Source organism: Bufo bufo, chromosome 1, assembly GCF_905171765.1.
Source record: "Bufo bufo chromosome 1, aBufBuf1.1, whole genome shotgun sequence".
Classification (NCBI taxonomy): Eukaryota; Metazoa; Chordata; class Amphibia; order Anura; family Bufonidae; genus Bufo; species Bufo bufo.
Genome location: NC_053389.1, coordinates 55,553,128 through 55,576,767, shown reverse-complemented (window position 1 = coordinate 55,576,767; position 23,640 = coordinate 55,553,128). Strand labels below are relative to the sequence as shown.

Genomic DNA, 23,640 nt, shown 5'->3' with positions numbered 1-23,640 from the left:
TAGTAAAATATAAATTTTCGCAAATGACACAAAACTGTGTAACGTAATTAACACTGAAGAGGACAGTATACTACTACACAGGGATCTGGATAGATTGGAGGCTTGGGCAGATAAGTGGCAGATGAGGTTTAACACTGATAAATGTAAGGTTATGCACATGGGAAGGAATAATGCAAGTCACCTGTACATACTAAATGGTAAAACACTCGGTAACACTGACATGGAAAAGGATCTAGGAATTTTAATAAACAGCAAACTAAGCTGCAAAAAACAGTGCCAGGCAGCTGCTGCCAAGGCCAATAAGATAATGGGTTGCATCAAAAGGGGCATAGATGCCCGTGATGAGAACATATTACTTCTACTTTACAAATCATTAGTCAGACCACACATGGAGTACTGTGTACAGTTCTGGGCTCCAGTGAACAAGGCAGACATAGCAGAGCTGGAGAGGGTCCAGAGGAGGGCAACTAAAGTAATAACTGGAATGGGGAAACTACAGTACCCTGAAAGATTATCAAAATTAGGGTTATTCATGTTAGAAAAAAGACGACTGAGGGGAGATCTAATTACTATGTATAAATATATCAGGGGTCAGTACAGAGATCTCTCCCATCATCTATTTATCCCCAGGACTGTGACGAGGGGACATCCTCTGCGTCTGGAGGAAAGAAGGTTTGTACACAAACATAGAAAATGGTTCTTTACGGTAAGAGCAGTGAGACTATGGAACTCTCTGCCTGAGGAGGTGGTGATGGTGAGTACAATAATGGAATTCAAGAGGGGCCTGGATGTATTTCTGGAGTGTAATAATATTACAGGATATAGCTACTAGAGAGGGGTCGTTGATCCAGGGAGTTATTCTGATTGCCTGATTGGAGTCGGGAAGGAATTTTTTATTCCCCTAAAGTGAGTAAAATTGGCTTCTACCTCACAATTTTTTTTTTGCCTTCCTCTGGATCAACTTGCAGGATGACAGGCCGAACTGGATGGACAAATGTCTTTTTTCGGCCTTATGTACTATGTTACTCCATCTAAGAGCTTGTCTGCGGCAGACTACTCGTTGTAGACGGCTCATGGGCGGGTGAGCCAGTTAGGTTCCGGGCCTTTGACCATCCAGCCAGTCTATTATGTAATATAAGTTGTTGCTCCTAACTAGAGTTGTTGCGATACCAATTTTTTTATTCGGTTTCGATACCATGAAAAAGTATTGCGATACTCGATACCACGTGAAAAAAAAAAAGCCACATGCATTCTGCATTTTAAAAAATGGCGAATCGCGCAGTATTTTTTTATTTTTTCTGTTCTGGCGTTCACCGCATAGATTTTTTTTATATTTTAATAGTTTGGACTTTTCTGACGTGGCAATATGTAATATGTTTATTATTTATACATTTTATATGTGAAATTGGGAAAAGGGGGTGATTCATACTTCATATGTTGGTGGGGTATTTTTTTCCTTTTTTTTTTACACTTTTTATTTAATAACGATTCCCCCCCCTAGGGGCCAGAACCTGGGATCTTTTCATCCCTTGTCCTATTCACCCTGATAGAGCTCTATCAGGGTAATTAGGACTTCACACTGTCCCTGCTGCTCTGTGCTCTGTGCACACAGCATCACGGATGTTACCATGGCAGCCAGGGCTTCAGTAGCGTCCTGGCTGCCATGGCAACTGATCGGAGCCCCAGGCTTACACAGCTGGGGCTCCGATCAGAAGCTGCCACTGCACCACCAATGAGGGGGAGGGGAGAGGACCTTGTGGCCACTGCCACCAATGATTTTAATACTGGGGTGGTAGAGAGGGGCCGGCACCAATGATTTTAATGGGATGCGGGGTTGAGGGGGGGGGGGGGGGGGAGAAGGGGCACACTGCACCACCAATGATAATTACCCCTTAATACAGGAGGCGGGTGTCAGGGGCAGGATGCCGGCAATGCGATTCTGCTACCGGCACCCGCCTCCTGTATTATGGGTTAAAGTCTACTTTTCCTGGGTCCAGACTTTCAGTATTAGGCTACACAGAGCGGCGCCCAGCGATGTCCCAGCACTTACTATTATTCCTGGGCGCCGCTCCGTTCGCCCGCTGTGCCCCATTACTGTCTCCTCTCCTGCTCCACATGCTGATTACTATCGGAGGGATGGGGAGGAGACATCAGCTTCACTAGTGGGCGTTCCTTCTCCCTGGCTGTAGCGCTGTCCAATCGCAGCGCAGGAAGGAACGCCCACTAGAGAAGCTGATGTCTCCTCCCCATCCCTCCGATAGTAATCAGCATGTGGAGCAGGAGAGGAGACAGTAATGGGGCACAGCGGGCAAACGGAGCGGCGCCCAGGACTAATGGTGAGTGCTGGGACATCGCTGGGCGCGGCTCTGTGTAGGAAAAGTACTATCATTGATGGCGCAGTGCGCCCGCCCCTCCTCCACCCCTCTCTTCTCATTGGTGGCAGCGGCGGCAGCAGCACAGGGGGAGGGAGAGACTGCTTCCTTCTCCCCGTGCTGCTGAGAGAACATGAGCGCGCTGAGAGCAGCGCTCTCATGTTCAGAGATACTAGACTGCGCAGAAGCGCAGCCCAGTATCGAAAAAATGGAAATCCCGGTATCGTATCGATACCGGGACAGAAGTATCGATTGGGTATCGAAATTTCGATACCCGCAACAACCCTACTCCTAACTAATGGATTTTTGTTTCCTTTCTCGCTAGTGACTTACAGTCAGGTTCATAAATATTGGGACATTGACACAATTCAATATTTTTTGGCTCTATACACCACCACAATGGATATGAAATGAAACGAACAAGATGTGCTCTAACTGCAGACTGTCAGCTTTAATTTGAGGGTATTTACATCCAAATCAGGTGAACGGTGTAGGAATTACAACAGTTTGCATATGTGCCTCCCACTTGTTAAGGAACCAAAAGTAATGGGACAGAATAATAATCATAAATCAAACTTTCACTTTTTAATACTTGGTTGCAAATCCTTTGCAGTCAAATACAGCCTGAAGTCTGGAACGCATAGACATCACCAGACGCTGGGTTTCATCCCTGGTAATGCTCTGCCAGGCCTCTACTGCAACTGTCTTCAGTTCCTGCTTGTTCTTGGGGCATTTAACCTTCAGTTTTGTCTTCAGCAAGTGAAATTCATGCTCAATCGATCTGATTCAGGTCAGGGGATTGACTCGGCCATTGCAGAACATTCCACTTCTTTCCCTTAAAAAAAACAACTCTTTGGTTGCTTTTGCAGTATGCTTTGGGTCATTGTCTATCTGCACTGTGAAGCGCCGTCCAATGAGTTCTGAAGCATTTGGCTGAATATGAGCAGATAATATTGCCCAAAACTCTTCAGAATTCATCCTGCTGCTTTTGTCAGCAGTCAAATCATCAATAAATACAAGAGAACCAGTTCCATTGGCAGCCATACATGCCCATGCTATGACACTACTACCACCATGCTTCACTGATGAGGTGGTATGCTTAGGATCACGAGCAGTTCCTTTCCTTCTCCATACTCTTCTCTTCCCATCACTCTGGTACAAGTTGATCTTGGTCTCATCTCTCCATAGGATGTTGTTCCAGAACTGTGAAGGCTTTTTTAGATGTCGTTTGGCAAACTTTAATCTGGCCTTCCTGTTTTTGAGGCTCATCAATGGTTTACATCTTGTGGTGAACCCTCTGTATTCACTCTGGTGAAGTCTTCTCTTGATTGTTGACTTTGACACACATACACCTACCTCCTGGAGAGTGTTCTTGATCTGGCCAACTGTTGTGAAGGGTGTTTTCGTCACCAGGGAAAGAATTCTTCGGTCATCCACCACAGTTGTTTTCCGTGGTCTTCCGGGTCTTTTGGTGTTGCTGAGCTCACCGCTGCATTCCTTCTTTTTAAGAATGTTCCAAACAGTTGTTTTGGCCACGCCTAATGTTTTTGCTATCTCTCTGATAGGTTTGTTTTTTCAGCCTAATGATGGCTTGCTTCACTGATAGTGACAGCTCTTTGGATCTCATCTTGAGAGTTGACAGCAACAGATTCCAAATGCAAACAGCACACTTGAAATGAACTCTGTACCTTTTATCTGCTCATTGTAATTGGGATAATGAGGGAATAACACACACGCGGCCATGGAACAGCTGAGAAGCCAATTGTCCCATTACTTTTGATCCCTTAACAAGTGGGATTCATTTCAAATCCATTGTGGTGGTGGTGTATGGAGCCCAAAATGTTACAATTGTGTCGATGTCCCAATATTTATGGACCTGACTGTATGTGACCAAGGTCTGAACTGACCGAAAGGTCAAGATTTGGTTTCACAAAAATAGGCATTCTTCCTTATCCACCTATGTATTCATTGGAGGATATGTCACAATAAAAGAATTTTAATTGCATGCTAACCCTGAGTGTGCAGTGGTACTTCTCTTACTATTGTTTATTTGGATTATATCCACTCCAACGAAGCACCTCACAAATTGGACAGCGAGTGCAGCCCAACTAATTCACCTTTGCACTTAGTGTAAAAACGCCAGTGCAACAAAATATTGGCGCAAAGGTGTTTGAAATAGTTGCAAAAATGCTCTTTGAGACTATTTTTATGACAGATGACCTTAAAGGGGCTATCAAAAGCTGTAACTAGGGATGAGCAAACTTCTGGTTTCAAGTTTGGCGTACAAGGTTCAGGTTATCTAAAAATTCTGTTATGGATTCCGCTACCACGGACCATAAGTTATGGTCCGTGGTAGCAGAATCCATAACGGAATTCTAAGATAACCCGAACCTTGTATGCCGAACTTTAAAACACAAGTTCACTCAACACTAGCTGTAACTAAGGCTACTTTCACTCTCGCGTTTGGGACGGATCCGTCATGGATCTGCACAGACGGATCCGTTCAAATACAACCATCTGTTCAGAACGGATCCGTTTGTATTATGTTTAACATAGCCAAAAAGGATCCGCTGCAGTCAACGTTTTGGTGTCCGCCTCCAGAGCGGAATGGAGGCGGAACGGAGGCAAACTGATGCATTCTGAGCGGATCCTTTTCCATTCAGAATGCATTCGGGCAAAACTGATGCGTTTTGGACCGCTTGTGAGAGCCTATGACGGATCTCACAAACGGAAAGCCAAAACGCCAGTGTGAAAGTAGCCTAAGGTTGCCACCTGACCGGTATTTCACCGGCAAAGCCGGTATTTTTCTCAGCCTGCCGATGATACTTTTTGTACCGGCAATGATAATGGCAGGTAATTTTATTACTGATGCCGGAATGGGACAGGGAAGGTGTCGTCTGCATTGTATAAGCTTGCCGCTTTGTGTGTGCCCGCTGCCCCCTTCAGACAGGATGAGGATCGCTGCGCATGAAGAAGGCAGTTACTTACACAGCAGGTGCAGGAGGAGGCTGACTGAGGCAGACCGCAGCGGAGCTCTCGGCTTTGGACATAGGAGGAGGAGGACTGGATTATTATTATTTTTTTTAGGTATGTGAATGTTAAACTGATCAGTGGTTTGCTTTAGTGGCGCTGGCAATTGCAGAATTGCAAAAGTGAAAGCCAGGCTCCCCCCAAAAAGCAAATTAATACCACAACTTAGTACTGAAGTAACTTACTGGGGGGCATTACTATTACTGAAGGGCACTACTGGGGGCATTACTATTATTAGGGGCACTAATGGGGGCATTATTTTACTGGGAGCACTATTAATACTGGGAGCCACATTATGACACAGCGACTTATTAAGCCACTTGGCCGGTATTTTTTTGTATATTGTGAAAAGGTTCAATATTCTAGGCTCAAAGTGTCACACTCTAGTCAGCTATCTAATCCATACCCCCTGAGCAAAGGGGACCTCAAAAATTGTGACTTTGGGGTTTCATAAACTGTAAGCCATAATCATCCAAATTATAACCAATAAAGGCTTGAAATATCTCGCTTGGCGTGTAATGAGTCTCTCTCATATGTTAGCTTCACCTTTAAAAGGGAACCTGTCACCGGGATTTTGTGTATAGAGCTGAGGACATGGGTTGCTAGATGGCCGCTAGCACATCCGCAATACCCAGTCCCCATAGCTCTGTGTGCTTTTATTGTGTAAAAAAAACGATTTGATCCATATGCAAATTAACCTGAGATGAGTCCTGTCCCTGACTCATCTCACATACAGGACTCATCTCAGGTTAATTTGCATATGTATCAAATCGTTTTTTTTACACAATAAAAGCACACAGAGCTATAGGGACTGGGTATTGCGGATGTGCTAGCGGCCATCTAGCAACCCATGTCCTCAGCTCTATACACAAAATCCCGGTGACAGGTTCCCTTTAAGGGTACTTTCACACTACTGTTGTTAGTTCTGGCAACGTATACAAACGGTATCCTTTTTTTTCCGGAATAACGGATCTGGTATTTACATTTTTTCAAAGATCAAAAGAGAAAGTAGCTCCTCCTATATGTAGGCGCACGTGCAGACTGGAAAACCAGATCCGGCAATTTCCAGAACACTTGGTACCGAATCCGGCATTAATACATCTCTATGGAAATTAAAGGGGTTGTCCGGGTTCAGAGTTGAACTCGGACATACCCTTATTTTCACCCAAGCAGCCCCCTTGACTTGAGCATCGGAACAGTTCATGCACCAATGCACTCCTTTGCCCTGCGCTAGATCGCTTGATGGGAGTGCTTTAGCCCTGCCCTAGCCGTTTTACTGGCTAGGGCAGCGCTAAATCCTGCCCATCAGTGCCAGTGACGTCACCGAGCTTCCTGGCAGCCCCATAGAGAGCCTGGTACGTCACCGGAACTCCTGAAAATGCCTTTGCCCTGCGTGATTTAGCGCAGGGCAAAGGAGAGCATCGGAGCATGAAATGCTCCAATGCTCAAGTCGGGGGGGGGGGGGGGGGGGGTCTTTCACCAAATATGACCATAACAGACCACTCAGATCAGGTTCTCCATTACTTTCCCCAGATTACTATGGTACCTTTTATATTGCCGTCCATCGCCGATTTGCTCCAAAAAACACTTTTATACCATATGGTAATTAGGATCTGAAGGTGCCCAGGGGCGGCGTTCATGCGGCCGGTGCCCTCTGCTTTCCAAACCCCTCCTCTTTCACCCCTCTGGCCCGCCCTTGTTTAATCTGATTACCTCCTCCTCTCCGTCTGAAATCTCGTGCCTCCGCTGGCTGGATCGGGTTGCGCAGGCTGGCGCATTGAAAGTCCCTGTTCCTCTGCCCATAATGGGCAATGCAGTAGGCACACGCCAGGGATGTGTGGAGCGGCGCATGATTTCAGACGGGGAGGAGGAGGTAATCAGATTAAACAAGGGCGGGCCAGAGGGGGCTTGGTAAGCAAAGTGTAGAGGGGCACCGGCCGCATGAACGCCGCCCCTGGGCACCTTCAGAACCGAATTACCATATGGTATAAAAGTGTTGTTTTTTTTGGAGCAAATCGGCGATGGACGGCAATATGAAAGGTACCATAGTAATCTGGGGGAAGTAATGGAGAACCTGATCGGAGTGGTCTGTTATGGTCATATCATTTGGTGAAAGACTCCCTTTAATGCGGTATATTGGCCAGAAAAAATACCGCCACAAGCTGCAGTATATTGTCAGGTCAAATACCGTACAAGGGCCGGAGCGGAAGACGTCCTGGTGCACACTGAACGGATGAGACTCTTTACCGGAAAAGACTAACGCAGGTGTGAAAGTCCCCGAAGTTGCAATACTGAAATAAATGAACTTTGCAGGATATCCTCACCTGTATATTAACCCCTACCTGTGATGGCCGACCTCCGCACTCCGGCTGTGGTAAAACTACCACTACCAAGATGTACGCTGGCGCTGGGCAGTTCTCAGAGCTCCATATAAATGAATGGAGCCGAAGTTTCACCACAGCTGGAGTGTCTGAAGTAATAGCCGTCACTGCCTGCTGAATACCATCAGCACATTCCACTATAATTAACGCTCGTGACGTCACTCTCTCGGAAGTAGTAGCTGGAACAGTCCCGCGGTATCTCTGTCACTGCCCATTGTCTCCCTGCCCCTTGCCTCGCTCAAGCCGTTACCAAGAGCAAGAACGCCCCAGTCGCCTCAGCGTCAGGTTGCGATATTCAAACGCACCAATCCGCCTCCGCCTTGTTCCCGTTTCCTGCGTCACTCTTACATCCCTTCCTCCCATTGGAAGCCGTACCCGTCAATCACGCAGGGGGCGCGGCAACAGCTCAAAATTCGTTTGTGCGCGCTCCTATTGGTCGGCACGCGTGACGTCTCCGCGCCCCGATAGGCTGGGGGAGAACGATTGGAGGTGGGCGTGTCCAGAAAGAAGGGAAGGTTATATGAAGGGGTGTCGGAGGGCCGTGAAGGCTTAGTGCCGGGGGGGTGCACAAGCTAGGAAAGGAGGCCTGGGTGTTTTAAGACCGGGCGCGCAAGTAAATGGGAGTGTCCCGTAACGGCAACGAACGAGAAAGGACGTCGATGACTACGTAGAAACTAGGCCCGGACTTGGCAACCGCGTCACAGGCTCTTCCTCGTCGCCAGCTGATACCCAGGCCTACCTTTCCTACTTATCCATTGCTTGTACACATCGGAGGCGACTGTGGTGGCTTCTGGGCAGCCAGGATCGTTCTGCGGCATGGTGAGTGTGTGGTGGCGGTGCTGGGGCCTGAGGGACGGTGTGTGGCAGGTCTGCAGCCTCTTCCAGTGTGAGATCCTCATGGACCTGAGCCTGGTGGGGTGTCACCTGGAGACCTGAGTGGTCTGTGTGTCCGTAGTGTCAGGTAGGTGGTCGGCAGGGTCTAGTAGTGCCAGGTAGGTGGCCGGCAGGGTCTGGTAGTGGTAGGTAGTTGGCTGGTAGTGTCAGGTAGGTGGCCGGCAGGGTCTGGTAGTGTCAGGTAGGTGGCTGGTAGTGCCAGGTAGGTGGCCGGCAGGGTCTGGTAGTGTCAGGTAGGTGGCTGGTAGTGCCAGGTAGGTGGCCGGCAGGGTCTGGTAGTGTCAGGTAGGTGGCCGGCAGGGTCAGGTAGGTGGCTGGCAGGGTCGGGTAGGTGGCTGGCAGGGTCGGGTAGGTGGCCGGCAGGGTCGGGTAGGTGGCTGGCGGGGTCTGCCACGGGGGTAAATCGTTCCTATCACATACCTGTGTATGATCACACGTGGCGCTTGTGGTAACAGGGTGAAAATTGCTGCAGTTTGGACCAGGCAGTCCGTCCTACATTACATCCACGTGTGGCTGATACTCGGCACATTGTGCGTCTGGCTCAGGCTACTTTCACACTAGCGTTAGTTTTCTGGTATTGATATCCGTCATAGGGGCTCAATACCGGGAAAAAACACTTCAGTTTTTCCCTATTCATCGTCAATGGGGACAAAACTGAACAGAACGCTTCAAAATGAATTCCGTTTAGTTGCGTTCCCAGACCGGAGAGCAAACCGCAACATGTTGTATTTTGCTTTGTCCTGGGATGTGGATCAAGACGGATCCGGCACGACCCCCAATGCAAGTCAATGGGGACGGATCCGTTTTCTCTGCACAATAGAAATTGGATCCGTCCCCCATTGACTTTCAGTGGAGTTCATGACGGATCCGTCCTGGAAATGTTACAGATAATACAACCGGATCCGTTCATAACGGAGGCAGATGGTTGTATTATCAGTAACGGAAGCGTTTTTTGCTGAACCCTGCCGGATCCAGTAAATACACTAGTGTGAACGTAGCCTTAGGGTATTTTCACACTTGCGGCAGGACGGATCCGACAGGCTGTTCACCATGTCGGATCCGTCCTGCGGCTGTTTCGCCGTGCCCCCGGGCCGCCGCTCCGTCCCCATTGACTATAATAGGGATGGGGGCGGAGCTCCGGCGCAGCACGGCTTAAGGCCGCCGGACTAAAATTACTGCATGTCAGGTTTTTTAGTCCGGCGGCTTTCTCCGTGCACCGCCGTGCTGCGCCGGAGCTCCGCCCCCATCCTCATTATAGTCAATGGGGACGGAGCGGGGGCACGGCGAACAGCCACAGGACGGATCCGACATGGTGAACAGCATGTCGGATCCGTCCTGCCGCAAGTGTGAAAGTAGCCTTAGTGAAAAATCCTCAGTACCAGAATATTGGGTGAGGTTTTTTTTTTTTAAAAGGGGTTGTTCAAGACCTGCACCTATAAGACAATGGGGGCATATCCTAGCGATATGCCCCCATTGTCTGAGGTAAAAGAACCCCTTTAAGAATTGCTTCTAAAATTCTAAAGACACTTACAAAATGATGCCAACGTCAAGTAGACATGAGGAATGTTAAGTAATAAATATTTTATGAGGTATCACTTTCTGTTTTAAAAGCAGAGAAATAGAAATATGTGACGAGAAAACGGTCTCAGAACGGCCGGGGTAAGTGGAAGGTTCCAAAGTTCTTACACCATAAAGTGACACATGGTCTGGGAAGGAAGGCGAAAACTGGCCCGGGGTGGAAAGGGTTAATGTCATCTCTTGTGTTTTGTTTGCAGAATTCAAACGTTGAGAACTTGCCCCCACATATAATTCGCCAGGTCTACAAAGAGGTCTCTACGCTGACGTCTGACCCTCCAGAAGGCATAAAGATCATCCCCAATGAAGAGGATATAACGGATGTACAAGTCAGCATCGAAGGGCCAGGTGGGTGTCGAGCCTGGTGGGGGGGGGCGCCTGTTCCTCGTGCCCTGTGCAGAACTTTGATATTGGCGGCCTAGCCTGAGGGTAGTCCATCAATAGCGGACAGGCCGTGGTCTGAAACCTCACACCTCCAACTATCTGCTGTCATTGTAGCTGGTGACTACAGCGCTGCTTCCAGTGGGTGTTTTCCCTCCAATAATACTGATCATTTATCTACAGGATAAGGCCTCCTGCGCACAAATGTGTTTGTTGTCCGTTTACAGGCCGTTTTTTTGCATTCTGTATACGGTCCGTATACAGAACCATTCATTTCAATGCATTCAGTTTCCGTATTTCCGTTTCGTTAAAAGATAGAACATGTCCTATTATTGCCCGCAAATCACGTTCCATGGCTCCATTGAAGTCAATGGGTCCGCTAAAAAAGGTACACATACGGAATGTACTCCGGATGTCTTCCGTATCGTTCTGTTTTTGCAGAACCCTCTATTGAAAATTGTATGCCCAGCCCAATTTCTTCTATGTAATTACTGTTTGTCATACAGAAGAACGGAACAACGGATCCGTAAAAAAAACGGACTGCCAAACACTGAAAAAGCCATACGGTCGCGTGCAGGAGGCCTAAGGCTACATTCACACGCCCGTATGAATGAGTCCGCATCCGTTCCACACCCATTCAATGGGGCCACAAAAGATCCCCACTTCCGTTCCGCAGCCCCGCAAAATAGAGCATGTCCTATTCTTGTCCGCAAATTGCGGAACGCACACGGGCCAGTATCTGTGTTTTGCGGATCCGCAAACCACTGCGGTCTTGTGAATGTAGCCTTAGGGATAAGTATCTGGTTGGTGGGGTCAGTCTTGTTGGGTCCCCCACCAGTCACAGGAATGGAGTGGCAGTTGTGCGTATCCGCTGTGTGGCTTCGAGATAAGAGCGCTATGCGTGAATATTTCCTGCACTCTGCTTTGTTGTTCCTATGTTATTCCTATAGGAAATGTATGAATGGACTTGGAGTACAGTCCCACTGTTTGTACAGTGTTGGACCCCCCTAACTAGAGCAGGGGGCTTGCCAGACTATTGGTAAGTTTCTGCTAGGGGAAACTTCTAGCGCCACTCATTCCGATATCTGCAGCGCTCACCTGTCCTGATCCTGACATTACAATATTAGTACCCGGCCTTGTGTGGCATGATGAGTAGATGATCATGCGGTCATTTTTCCCCCCGATCGGCTGCTGTGTTCCCCCCGCTGTTTACCTCCCCTGTTCTTTTGCTGCCCTGTATGCTATTTAATAGCATCGGTATCGGGAGGAGAAGACTGATTTGTTTCTCAAGGGCGTCTCCTTCTCCCTGGCTGCAGTGGAGAGTCACAGCCAGGGAGAAAAAAAAATCACCTTCTCTCTCGCTGTAACGTGCTCTATCGCCACCAATCGGCTGTTTTGAAAAGGCACTGGCGCTCCTGTGAACACCCCGGCTTACTCTGGGCACCAAGCACAGCGCCGTACTTTGTATAGTGGCCGTGCTTGGTATCGCAGCTCGGCCCCATTTACTTGAACGAGTTTGAGCTGCACCCAGGCCTTGTGACTGATGAGCATGGTCAATGGCCTTGGAAAAGCTGAGAAGGCCAGGACACTACTGCTGGTGCCTTCTCAAACAGCTGATCAACGGGGGTCCCAGGTGCCGGACAACCATCAATCAGATACTGATGGCCTATCCAGAAGATTAGTCATGAGTAAATAAAAAAACTTGGAAAATCCCTTTAATACAAGAAATTACCTCCTTTGTTGGCTGGATTCATTTTTCCATCACATTATACACTGCTCGTTTCCACAGCTACGACCACCCTGTCATCCAGCTGCGGTGGTCGTGCTTGCACACTATAGGTAAAAGTGCCTGCCTATAGATCCAGCCACCAGAGTGGACAGCACCTGTCAGCACGTCCACTGCTGATGGATTGCAGGGTGGTCACAACCATGGAAACGAGCAGTGTATAATGTGATGGAAAAATGAATCTAGACAGCAAAGGAGGTAATATGGAGAATCACAGTACATTAGTAAGTGCCTTGTGTTAACTTTCTCTACATGATAAATGCCACTTACTGAAGTGACACAACCCCATAGCTATTGATGGCCTATCCTTTGCGTTTTTACTATGATGCGTCTTTTTTTTTTTTTAGCAATGTGAAGTTAATTTGCTGTTTGACGGAACGCGCCATGTTCACATGGTCAGTGATTGTAGTGATAATTTATGATCTGTTATCGTCATCTAGTTTATGTCCACCCCAGGATTAATGAAATATTGCCATTGGGGATCGGTATCAAATTGTGGTGAGTTCACGTCACTGCTAGTCATTTCCATTCTGCTCCAGTATACCAGCGAAATAACGAGTGCCGGATCCAGCTCAGAGCTGAACGGACGCCACGGACTACAATGGTCTGTTCAGTTTCCGTTATCTTTTCGCTGGATTTTTTTTGTCTGGTCTTTGTAATGTACAGCAGAGGTTTAGAGCGGCCCCTCCTGCACAGACGTGAAGAAGCCCGGGCCTTGTTCTCCCGTCCACAGCTGTGAAGCCCCCCTCACTGCTTACCTGCCCCTGACAACCCCTAACACATTTCTTGGTTTCTGTTTGCAGAAGGGACTCCATATGCAGGAGGGATTTTCAGAATGAAGTTGATCCTGGGCAAAGATTTTCCGGCCGCCCCTCCCAAAGGATACTTCCTTACCAAAATATTTCATCCGAATGTCAGCAACAATGGAGAAATCTGTGTTAATATTTTAAAGAAGGACTGGAAAGCGGAACTTGGCATCAGACACGTGTTACTGGTGAGTGTAATGGGACTGCGGACCTGTGCGATTCTACTAAACCAAACTTGCATTAACCCTACCGTCCTATAGCCAGAAGAACAGCAGCAGGTTCTGGGATTGGGACTAGTCTTGAGCAAATCTAGCTTCGGCTCAGAACCGGTCAATTGGGTCATTAACTTTGGTCTTAATGCTGTTTCCGTACAGCATTAAAGGGCTTCTGTCACCCCACTAAACTCATTTATTTTGTTTGTGTACTTATAATCCCTATCCTGCCATATTGCCATACATTATGTTATTAATAATTTTCGTTCAGTAGATTTAGCAAAAAACGTACTTTTATGATATGCTAATTACCTTTCTACCAGCAAGTAGGGCGTCTACTTGCTGGTAGCAGCCGCAGAAAACCGCCCCCTCCTTCTGTTGATTGACAGGGCCAGCCACGCTCTCCTCTGGCTGGCCCTGTCAGCATTTCAAAAATCACGCGCCTGTGTTGATTCGGCGCAGGCGCTCTGAGATAAGGAGGCTCGCCTCCTCAGCACTCCCTCAGTGCGCCTGCGCCGATGACATCTTCTCTTTTGGTGACGTCATCGGCACAGGCGCACTGAGGGAGTGCTGAGGAGGCGAGCCTCCTTATCTCAGAGCGCCTGCGCCGAATCAACACAGGCGCGCGATTTTTGAAATGCTGACAGGGCTGGCTGGAGGAGGAGATCGCGGCTGGCCCTGTCAATCAACAGGAGGAGGGGGCGGTTTTCTGCGGCTGCTACCAGCAAGTAGACGCCCTACTTGCTGGTAGAAAGGTAATTAGCATATCATAAAAGTACGTTTTTTTGCTAAATCTACTGAACGAAAATTATTAACATAATGTATAGATATATCGCAGGATAGGGATTATAAGTACACAAAAAAAGTGTTTAGTGGGGTGACAGAAGCCCTTTAAAATGTATGGGCTCTGTGGAGCCAAACTTTGTCTCGGCTGAAGTGGCGCAAGACTTTGAATTACTACGGTATTCCTATGTGTGTATTAAAATAGGAAACTGAAGTCTGCTTTGGTACCGAGGTACCAACCAGTACCAAAGCCCACTTTGGATTCCTATTTTAAAATGTTTTTCATTCGGCAGATAGGAATACTGAAGTCTCGCACCACTTCAGCCGAGACGAAGCTTGGCTCCGCAGAGCCAATGCATTTTAATGCTGTACAGAAACAGCATTAAAGGGGTTAACCAACCCCTATAATGCCTGGGCCCTTCACACTGGTTATACTTACCCTGCTCCCCTGCACCCGCATCACTTCTGAGCTATTGACTGCCCAGAAACGTGACGGGGAGAAGCAGTGGCGGTCGTTCAGGCATCAGAAGCGACGTGGATGCTGGGCAGCAGGATAAATGTAACCAGTGTGAGGGGCCTGGGCATTAGCCCCTTTTAAAAGCAAAGTTTTTGAACGAATCGACTTCAGATCTATGATCCAAAGCTCAACGCGAATTGTGACTGTTCCCAGGTGTTTGCTTCAGGATTACGCTCTCCTGAGAATATCTGCTGTTCGGTGCAGCTGAGAACAAGGCATACTGACCCGTGACATGAATGCTCTTGGCATACAACTATCCGATAGAAGCCTATGGGGACTCTTGCTGTACACGCCAGGACCATTTAGGCTGAACATAATGCTTGACTGTTGTGTGAACAAAATCTTCGACTGCAAAGTGGTCGGAGCAGCAGAAAGTCGCTGTGCAGCACTAATGGTATCTCAGATATCGGAAGTGAATGGTGCCACGTTGTAACCTGCAAGTTGCCTAAACCTGACAATCACAAAAAATGTATAGTGGCTTCGTTTGGTATTGCTGCCTGGACTATTCTCTTGAATGGGACTGAGCTGCAAATAGTTAATGCGACCAATGAATGTGATGTCATTGGCCTTGGAAGAGGTTGCTGTGCTCACTGGGTGGGAGTGTGGGGAGTCGGACCCCTAATCACATATTGATGACTTATCCTGAGGATGGTGGTAGAAAATTGCAGCACAGTATATTTCTTTGCTGTTAGATTTTAATCTTGTATCATATGATCATCATGATGGTCCAGTCACCATACAGATTTATACATGCCTGCTTTATATACCCTGTAACTGCACTGGATCATGATGATCATATGATACAAGATTAAAATCTAACAGCAAAGAAAAATACTGTGTGCTGCAATTTTCTACTACTTGATTACGACTAACAAGTCCTTGCTGGCACCAGCAATGATCTTGGCTGTTTAACCCCATAGATGCCGCAGTCAGTAGCCGCCCGCGGCATCCATGGGGTTGAGAAGGAGGGAGCGCCCTCTGTTCCATTGGGCCGCCGCTGCTTCGGTGGCAGAGGCCCGATGGCAACTGGATGCCTTACAAAGGCGCCCGGGCTGCCAAGTGCCTAAGGCTGATTAGACCCTGAGGGGTCTGATCAGGCTTAGTGCAAGTGTAATACAGTGCATTGCAATAGGTGACTATTGCAGTGCACTGTATAGCCATCAAACCCCGCTGGATCTTTAAGATCCAAATGGGTCTTGAAAAATAAAAAGTTAGTGTAAAAAAAGTCAAAAATAAAAATGTAAATAAAAGTAAAATAAAAATTAGCTCTTTTTATATCTGTTTATTTTTGTAATTAAAAAAATTAAACGAAACAATTGGTATTGTCGCGTCCGTAACGACCTGATCTATAAAAGTATCATGTTACTGATCCCGCGCGGTGAATGCCGTAAAAAATGTAGAAAACGATTACTGAATTGCGGTCTTTGTCACCTCACCTCCACAAAAAATAAGTGATCAAAAAGTCATATGTACCCCAAAATGATACCAATAAAAACTACAGTCCGTCCCGCAAAAAACAAACCCCCAGATAGCTACATTGCTGAAAAAATAAGTTATGGACTTTAGTATGACGATGAAAAATATAATTAATTTTTAACAAGTGTTATTATGCTGGAAAAATAGTAACATAAAAAAACTATATAAATTTGGTATCGCCATAACCGTATCAACTCACAGAATAAAATTATCTTTACCGCAAGAGGAACACCATTAAAAATAGTGACACAATTGCCATTTTTGCCCAGTTCACCTCCACAAAAATGTTATAAAAAGTGATCAAAAAGACTTATGTACCCCAAAATGATACCAATAAAAACTACAGCCTGTCCCGCAAAAAACAAGCCCCCACACAGCTACATTGGTGAAAAAATTTAAATGTCATGGTTAGTATATGGTGATGCAAAATATCATTTTTTAAACACAAAAATGATTTTATGCTAAAAAAGTAGTAAAACATAAAAAAACTATATAAATTTGGTGTCACCACAACCGTATCAACCCACAGAATAGAATTGGCATATTTACTGCAAGAAGAAACCCATAAAAAATTGACAAAATTGTCGATTTTACCCAATTTCCTCCACAGGTGAAGAACTACAGCCCGTCCTGCAAAAAACAAGCCCCCACAGCTACACTGGTGAAAAAATATAAATGTTATAACCCCTAAAAACAATTTCAGCAAATTGTTAGAAAATTCTGATGACTCTCCTACCCTTCTGAATGCTGCCGTGTCCCCAACAGCGGTTTACGACCACATATATGGTGTTGCCGTATTCAGGAAAAATGCATAACAAATTGTGGGGTACATTTTCTCCTGTTAACCCTTGTGAAAATAAAAAATGTAGGGTTAAAGCAGGCATCCTCAAACTGCGGCCCTCCAGCTGTTGTAAAACTACAACTCCCACAATGCCCTGCTGTAGGCTGTTCGGGCATGCTGGGAGTGGTAGTTTTGCAACAGCTGGAGGGCCGCAGTTTGAGGATACCTGGGCTAAAGCAACATTATATTGGAAATAAAAGTTAATTTTCACAGCCATGCATTTCTAAATTCTGTGAAATGCCTGTTAGGTCAAAGCATTCACTTCCACTAGATTTATTCCCTGACGGGTGTAGTTTCCAAAATTGTGTCTTCAAATGTGACATGGCACCTGAAAACCATTCCAGCAAAATCTGCCCTCTGTTAAGACTATAGCACTCCTTTCCTTCTGTGCCCTGCCTTGTGCCCATACAGCAAGTTACAACCACATGTGGAGTGTTTCTGTAAACTGTAGAGTCGGGGTAATAAATATTGAGGTTTGTTTGGCTGCTAACCCTTACTGTGTAATAGGAAGAATTTGCTTCTAAGGCTACTTTCACACTAGTGTTCGGGGCTCCGCTTGTGAGCTCCGTTTGAAGGGGCTCACAAGCGGCCCCGAACGCATCTGTACTGCCCCAATGCATTCTGAGTGGACGCGGATCCGCTCAGAATGCATCAGTCTGGCAGTGTTCAGCCTCCACTCAGCAAGCGGACACTGGCCGTGCGGAGGCGAGCGGATCCGTCCAGACTTACAATGTAAGTCAACGGGGACGGATCCGTTTGAAGTTGACACAATATGGCTCAATTTTCAAACGGATCCGTCCCCCATTGACTTTCAATGTAAAGTCTGGATGGATCCGTTCAGGCTACTTTCACACTTAGAATTTTTTCTAAACTATAATGCAGACGGATCCGTTCTGAACGGATCCAAACGTCTGCATTATAGGAGCGGATCCGTCTGTGCAGACACCAGACGGACCCGCTCTGAACCCAAGTGTGAAAGTAGCCTAAGCCTTCTAACTTCCTGAAAAAAATGAAATGACACAAGAAGCAGCAAACATAAAGTAGATATATGGGAAATGTAAAGTAATAACTATTTTATCAAGTATCACTGTCTTAAAAGCGGAGACATTCTAATTTTGAAAATGGCTAATTCTTCCAAATGTTCTGCAAATTTAGTTTTTTTTATGCATAAAGGTAAAACGTATAAACTCAAATTCACCACTAACATGAAGTACGATGTGTCACGAGAAAACAAATCTCAGAATGGACTGTTATAAGTAAAAGCGGTCCAAAGTTATTACCACATAAATTGACAAGTGTGAGATTTGAAAAATGGGGCTCTGGCATTTTGTCCAAAGCGGCTGTTGCTTGAAGGGGTTAAAGAGGACCTTTTTTTTTTTTTCTCGCTTAGATAAATACTTGCGGGGAGATAAAACTGCTCTTCTCCCTGAGAAGGGGGGGGGGTGTATAGGAGTAATATAAATAAAAAAAACAGGCAGTGTGGCCGCATCAGCGGGGGTACCCCGCAAGTAAAGGTATTTATCTAAACTAAAAAAAAAACATGAAAGGTCCTCTTTAAATTTTTATATTTTAATGCGTCATGTATGAAATAGTAAATTGGCGACTAAGCCAATGTATGGGACCCCTCCTCATCTGGACTATAGCCTCGGTGTGGGAACGGGAAGCTGTAGTTCAGCTTCTGCCCTCCATGGAGAACCCACTTCTGTTATTCCCATTCTTATCTTATGATTTCCTTTTCTCGTAGACCATAAAGTGTTTGTTAATTCATCCCAACCCCGAATCGGCGCTGAACGAAGAGGCCGGGCGCCTGTTACTGGAGAACTATGAAGAGTATGCGTCCCGCGCAAGACTTATGACTGAAATTCATGCCCAGGGCTCCTCTTTAAGGGGCAAGGACGCAACGGACCCCTGCTCGTCCGCATCAGCCGGAGTGGTGGGGGATGGGCCCATGGCCAAGAAACATGCTGGAGATCGTGACAAGAAACTGGCAGCAAAAAAGAAAACAGACAAAAAGCGAGCTTTGAGGCGACTTTAAGTGGAGGAGGGGCAGGGCTGAGGTGACGAGTGAACTTTTAAACCAGGTAGGGAAGGGACCGTGCAAGAAAGTCTGGGAAAGTAATAAATCCATATCCTGTCTTTTTTCTTTTTTTTTTTTTTCCCCGTTCTTTCTTTTGTTTTGTTTTTTAAAGCCTGCTTTTGTTCGTTTTTTTTTTTTCAATCTAAGTTATTTAAATTATAAATCTATTAAAATTCATTTTTTCGTAAAGAAATCTGTTTTTGTAGGATGTCTTTTTGTTGGAAATGTTCCATATAAAAAAACTTTATTTAAATGGGTTTTGTGGCTGGGGTTTATCCTCTATCCGCAGGATTGGGTAAAACTAATTGAATTGCTGGGGTCATTTAAGTGGAATGCCTCACCAAATATTTTTTCCGCCGTTAAAAACCAGGCAGTGACACATCCTTTTTTCTAATCAGTTTTTATTTTCTGATTGTAGATTTTATATTTTTTTCTCCCGTACATGATTATGGGGGCAGCCATCTTGCCTGAGCTAAGATCATGCTTTACAGCAGCCACCATGGGCAATAGATTAGGGTTCAGCGGTAAACCGGTGTCAGCGATATACCGCGGTATTAAGATACATCGATATCGTACCTAATAACCGCTGTATTTTGTGACGTCACATGTGCGCTGACAGCTTCTAAATCTGTGTCCGCTGGCCCCCTGCATAACTACTCAACCACATTACTGCCTGCAGGGGCCGCCCCGGCTCCTCCTAGCTCCCCATATTAATGTCTCCGCCCACCGACGTCGGAATCGGATAACAGAAGAGGTGAGCACAACAGCCAGGCGGGAAAAGTCTCTCCAACTCCCACAGTTTGGCCTGCGATGAGTGAGATGAGACCCTTAAACATAGAATAGTACCGGCCCGGGTTTCATGCCTAAAGGTGCTATGTCTGTCTGTCTTCTGCAGCCTGGTCCTTCCTTCCTGCAGTCTGCACACTGATCTAGAATAGCAGGGAATAATGAGTCCTCCATTCATGAGCAACGTGACATTGTTCATACAGTATAATGCCGCCTTGTGGCTGCCCCCATACAGTATAATGCCGCCTTGTGGCCGCCCCCATACAGTATAATGCCGCCTTGTGGCCGCCCCCATACAGTATAATGCCGCCTTGTGGCCGCCCCCATACAGTATAATGCCGCCTTGTGGCCGCCCCCATAGTATAATGCCGCCTTGTGGCCCCCATACAGTATGCCGCCTTGTGGCCCCCATACAGTATAATGCCGCCTTGTGGCCGCCCCCATACAGTATAATGCCGCCTTGTGGCCGCCCCTATACAGTATAATGCCGCCTTGTGGCCGCCCCCATAGTATAATGCCGCCTTGTGGCCGCCCCCATTCAGTATGCCGCCTCATTGTGGCCGCCCCCAAGTCACCCCCCAACAAAAAAATTGAGCAGTGATCAAAAAGTTGTACTTAGCCTAAAAATGGTACCAATAAAATTAGTTCTGCAAAAATCAAGCCCTCCTACAGCTCTAGACAGAGAATTTTGATTTTCTTCAAAGGCTTTTATTTAAAAGTAGTGAAATAACACTATATAAATTTGACATCGTTGTAATCGTATTGAGGCGCACAAGGACGTCACGTAGTTTTTAACAGTGAATGCCATAATATCAAAAAAAAACAAAACATGTTTTCCAATACAAGACATGTTAAATTAAAGGGGTACTGTAGCTTCTTACTGATCTATTCTTTGGATAGATCTGCATCTGATCGGTGGGGGTCTGACACAATCGCCGCTGCCTTCTCAAACAGCTGATTGGCGGGGGTCCCAGGTTTTGGACCCCCACCAGTAAGAAAAAGCTTCAGAACCCCTTTAAATGGAGCCATTAGAAAGTCCAACTTGTCCTGCAAAAAATAAACCCTCATATGGCTGTGATCAAAAAGTTATGGCTCTTGGAATGTGGGGAGGAAAAAATAAAAATGGGCTTCGTCATGAAGGGATTAAAAAATGTTTGACATAAAAACATGATTTGAACAATTGGACATTTTCTGATGACACATTCCCCCTAGGGCTCCGTCAGACGGCCGCGTGCTGTCTGCAAAAATGCGGAATTGTTTTGCATTCCACATTCTTGCGGGCCCATAGACTTCGATGGGGTCACATCCTGATTTTCACTGACAAGTATAGGACATGTTTTAGGTTTTGCAGAGCCATAGAGCGGAAGAACAGGCCCCCATAGAAGTGAATAGGTCTGCATCTAATCCGCAAAAAAACAGATCCGCATCTTTGCGGACAGCGTACGGACGTCTGAGCCCTTAAATGGTGGCATGTTCTTTAGATTGGAGTCTCAATACGGAAACATTTCTGTTCTATTTTCTGTTACAAATTAAAAGCTCCTATTCCGGCCGATTAACCCCTAAGACGCTGCTGTCAATACTAACCGTTGAATTTAAGGGCTTTACAGAGGGAGGGTGCTCCCCCTCACCCCACTGGCTCCCTGCAATGGGTGCTATGTGAGCAAGAGGCCTTACAAAGGGCTTGGGGCCTACCAGCAATGGAAGTCCATGAGGCCCAGCTAGGCTATGTCTCAGTGTGAAAATGACAGTTCTAATGCAGTGCAATACGGTGAGGGCTGTGGTTTCCAAACTGGGATCACTTCCTGGGACTTTTATTTTCACCTCTGTATAAATTAACAATCTAGGCTTCAAATGCACATGTTCCTTCCCTTCTGAACCCTGCTGTGTACCCATACAGTAGTTTGAACACGTATGGGGTGTTGCCATATTCAGGAGGCAACGGGTTAAGTTCGTGGATGATTTTTCTCCTGTTACCCATTGTGAAAATGAAAAATCTGGGGCTAAAGCAAAATATTACTGGAAAAAAAAGTAAATTTTTGTTTTTACAACCAAGCATTGGTAAATTCTATGAAATGCCTGTTGGGGTCAAATCACTCACTACACCCCTCGATAAATTCCTTGAGGGTGTGGTTTTAAAAATGGGGTCACTTTTTGGGGGGCTTTCCTTTTTATAGGTACCTCGTGGTATCTTCAAATGTGACATGGCACCCAAAAACCATTCCAGAAAATTCTGTCTTCCAAAAACCATATGGTCCTCTTCCTTCTGAGCCATGGGGTGCGTCCATGAAGAGATTTACCACCGCGTATCGGGTGTTTCTGTAAACTGCAGAATCGGGGTAATACTCAAGATTTGTTTTGTTAACCCTTGCTGTGTTATAGGGGGAAAAAATTGATTAAAATGGAAAATCTGCTAAAGTGATTTTAAAATTTCACCTCCATTCTGCTTTAGTTCCTGCTGAACGCCTAAAGGGTTAACGCGTCTAAAATCAGTTGTGAACAATTTGAGGGGTTTCGTTTCTAAAATGGGGTCATTTATGGGGGCGTTTCAAACATGTAAGCCCCTCAGTCAACTCAGAGCTGAATTGGTCCTTTAAAAAGTAGGTCTTAGAAAATTTCTTTAAAATTAGAAAAAATGCTTTTAAAATTCTGAGCCTTTTAACGTCCTAAAAAAATACATGAGCCATGATAAAGCAGACATATGGGGAATATTAATAACTATGAGGTATCATTATCTGTATAATCTATCTAAATTCAAAATGAGAAAATAGGAACTTTTTTCCACATTTTGGATTTTTTTTTATAAATAAAAGTAAAACTGGTCTAATATAATTACCATAACATGAGGTTCAGTGTGTCACGAAAAACAAACTCAGAATGGCTTGGATAAGGCTACTTTCACACTAGCGTTGTTACTGGGTCCGGCAGGGTTCAGCAAAAACGCTTCCGTTACTGATAATACAATCATCTGCCTCCGTTATAAACGGATCCGGTTGTATTATCTGTGACATAGCCAAGACGGATCCGCCATGAACTCCAATGAAAGTCGATGGGGGACAGATCCGTGTGCTATAGTGTCAGAAAACTGATCCGTCCCCGTTGACTTGCATTGTGGGTCAATGTGGGATCCGTTTTGCTCTGCATCCCAGGACGGAAAGAAAATCGCAGCCTGCTGCTCTCCGGTATGGGAACGCAACCAAACGGAATGCATTTTGGAGCATTCCATTCTGTTCAGTTACGTTTAGTCCCCATTGACCATGAATGGGACAAAACAAGTGTTTTTTCCCGTTATTGAGATCCGTCATAGGGACCGGAAAAAAAAAACGCTAGTGTGAAAGTAGCGTTCCAAAGTCTTTACCCTATAAAGTGACGTCAGATTTCCAAAATTAGGCAGGGTCATGAAGGGGTTAGGGCTCATGCGCACAAACTTATTTTCTTTCCGTGTCGTTCCTCCATTTATTTATTTTATTTTTTTGCGGACTGTTTGCGGAACCATTCATTTCAATGGATCTGCAAAAAAAGTTACTCTGTGCATTCAGTTTCTGTATTTCCGTTCCGCAAAAAAAAATAGAACATGTCCTATTATCCGCATTACGGACAAGGATAGGACTATTCTATTAGGGGCCAGCTGTTCCATTCCGCAAAACACGGAATGCACGCGGACGTCTGTATTTTTTGCGGATTCAGTGTTTTACGGCCCGCAAAATACATATGGTCGTGTGCATG

The 23,640-nt window shown here is 45.9% G+C and overlaps 1 protein-coding gene across 1 annotated transcript; it reads left to right on the top strand.

The window, feature by feature from the left end:
- Positions 1–8,517: 8,517 nt before the first annotated feature.
- UBE2S (ubiquitin conjugating enzyme E2 S) lies at positions 8,518–19,318 on the top strand. The gene is made up of 4 exons (XM_040424408.1): positions 8,518–8,602; positions 10,453–10,600; positions 13,223–13,413; positions 18,799–19,318. Exons 1-4 carry the CDS (start codon positions 8,600–8,602, stop codon positions 19,087–19,089), a joined length of 633 nt encoding a protein of 210 aa, XP_040280342.1. The 5' UTR covers positions 8,518–8,599; the 3' UTR covers positions 19,090–19,318.
- Positions 19,319–23,640: the final 4,322 nt, after the last annotated feature.

Coding starts and splice junctions, on each gene's coding strand:
- UBE2S (XM_040424408.1), top strand. Junction 10,601..13,222: donor AGTCAGCATCGAAGGGCCAG/GTGGGTGTCGAG, acceptor TTCTGTTTGCAG/AAGGGACTCCATATGCAGGA. Junction 13,414..18,798: donor GCATCAGACACGTGTTACTG/GTGAGTGTAATG, acceptor CTTTTCTCGTAG/ACCATAAAGTGTTTGTTAAT.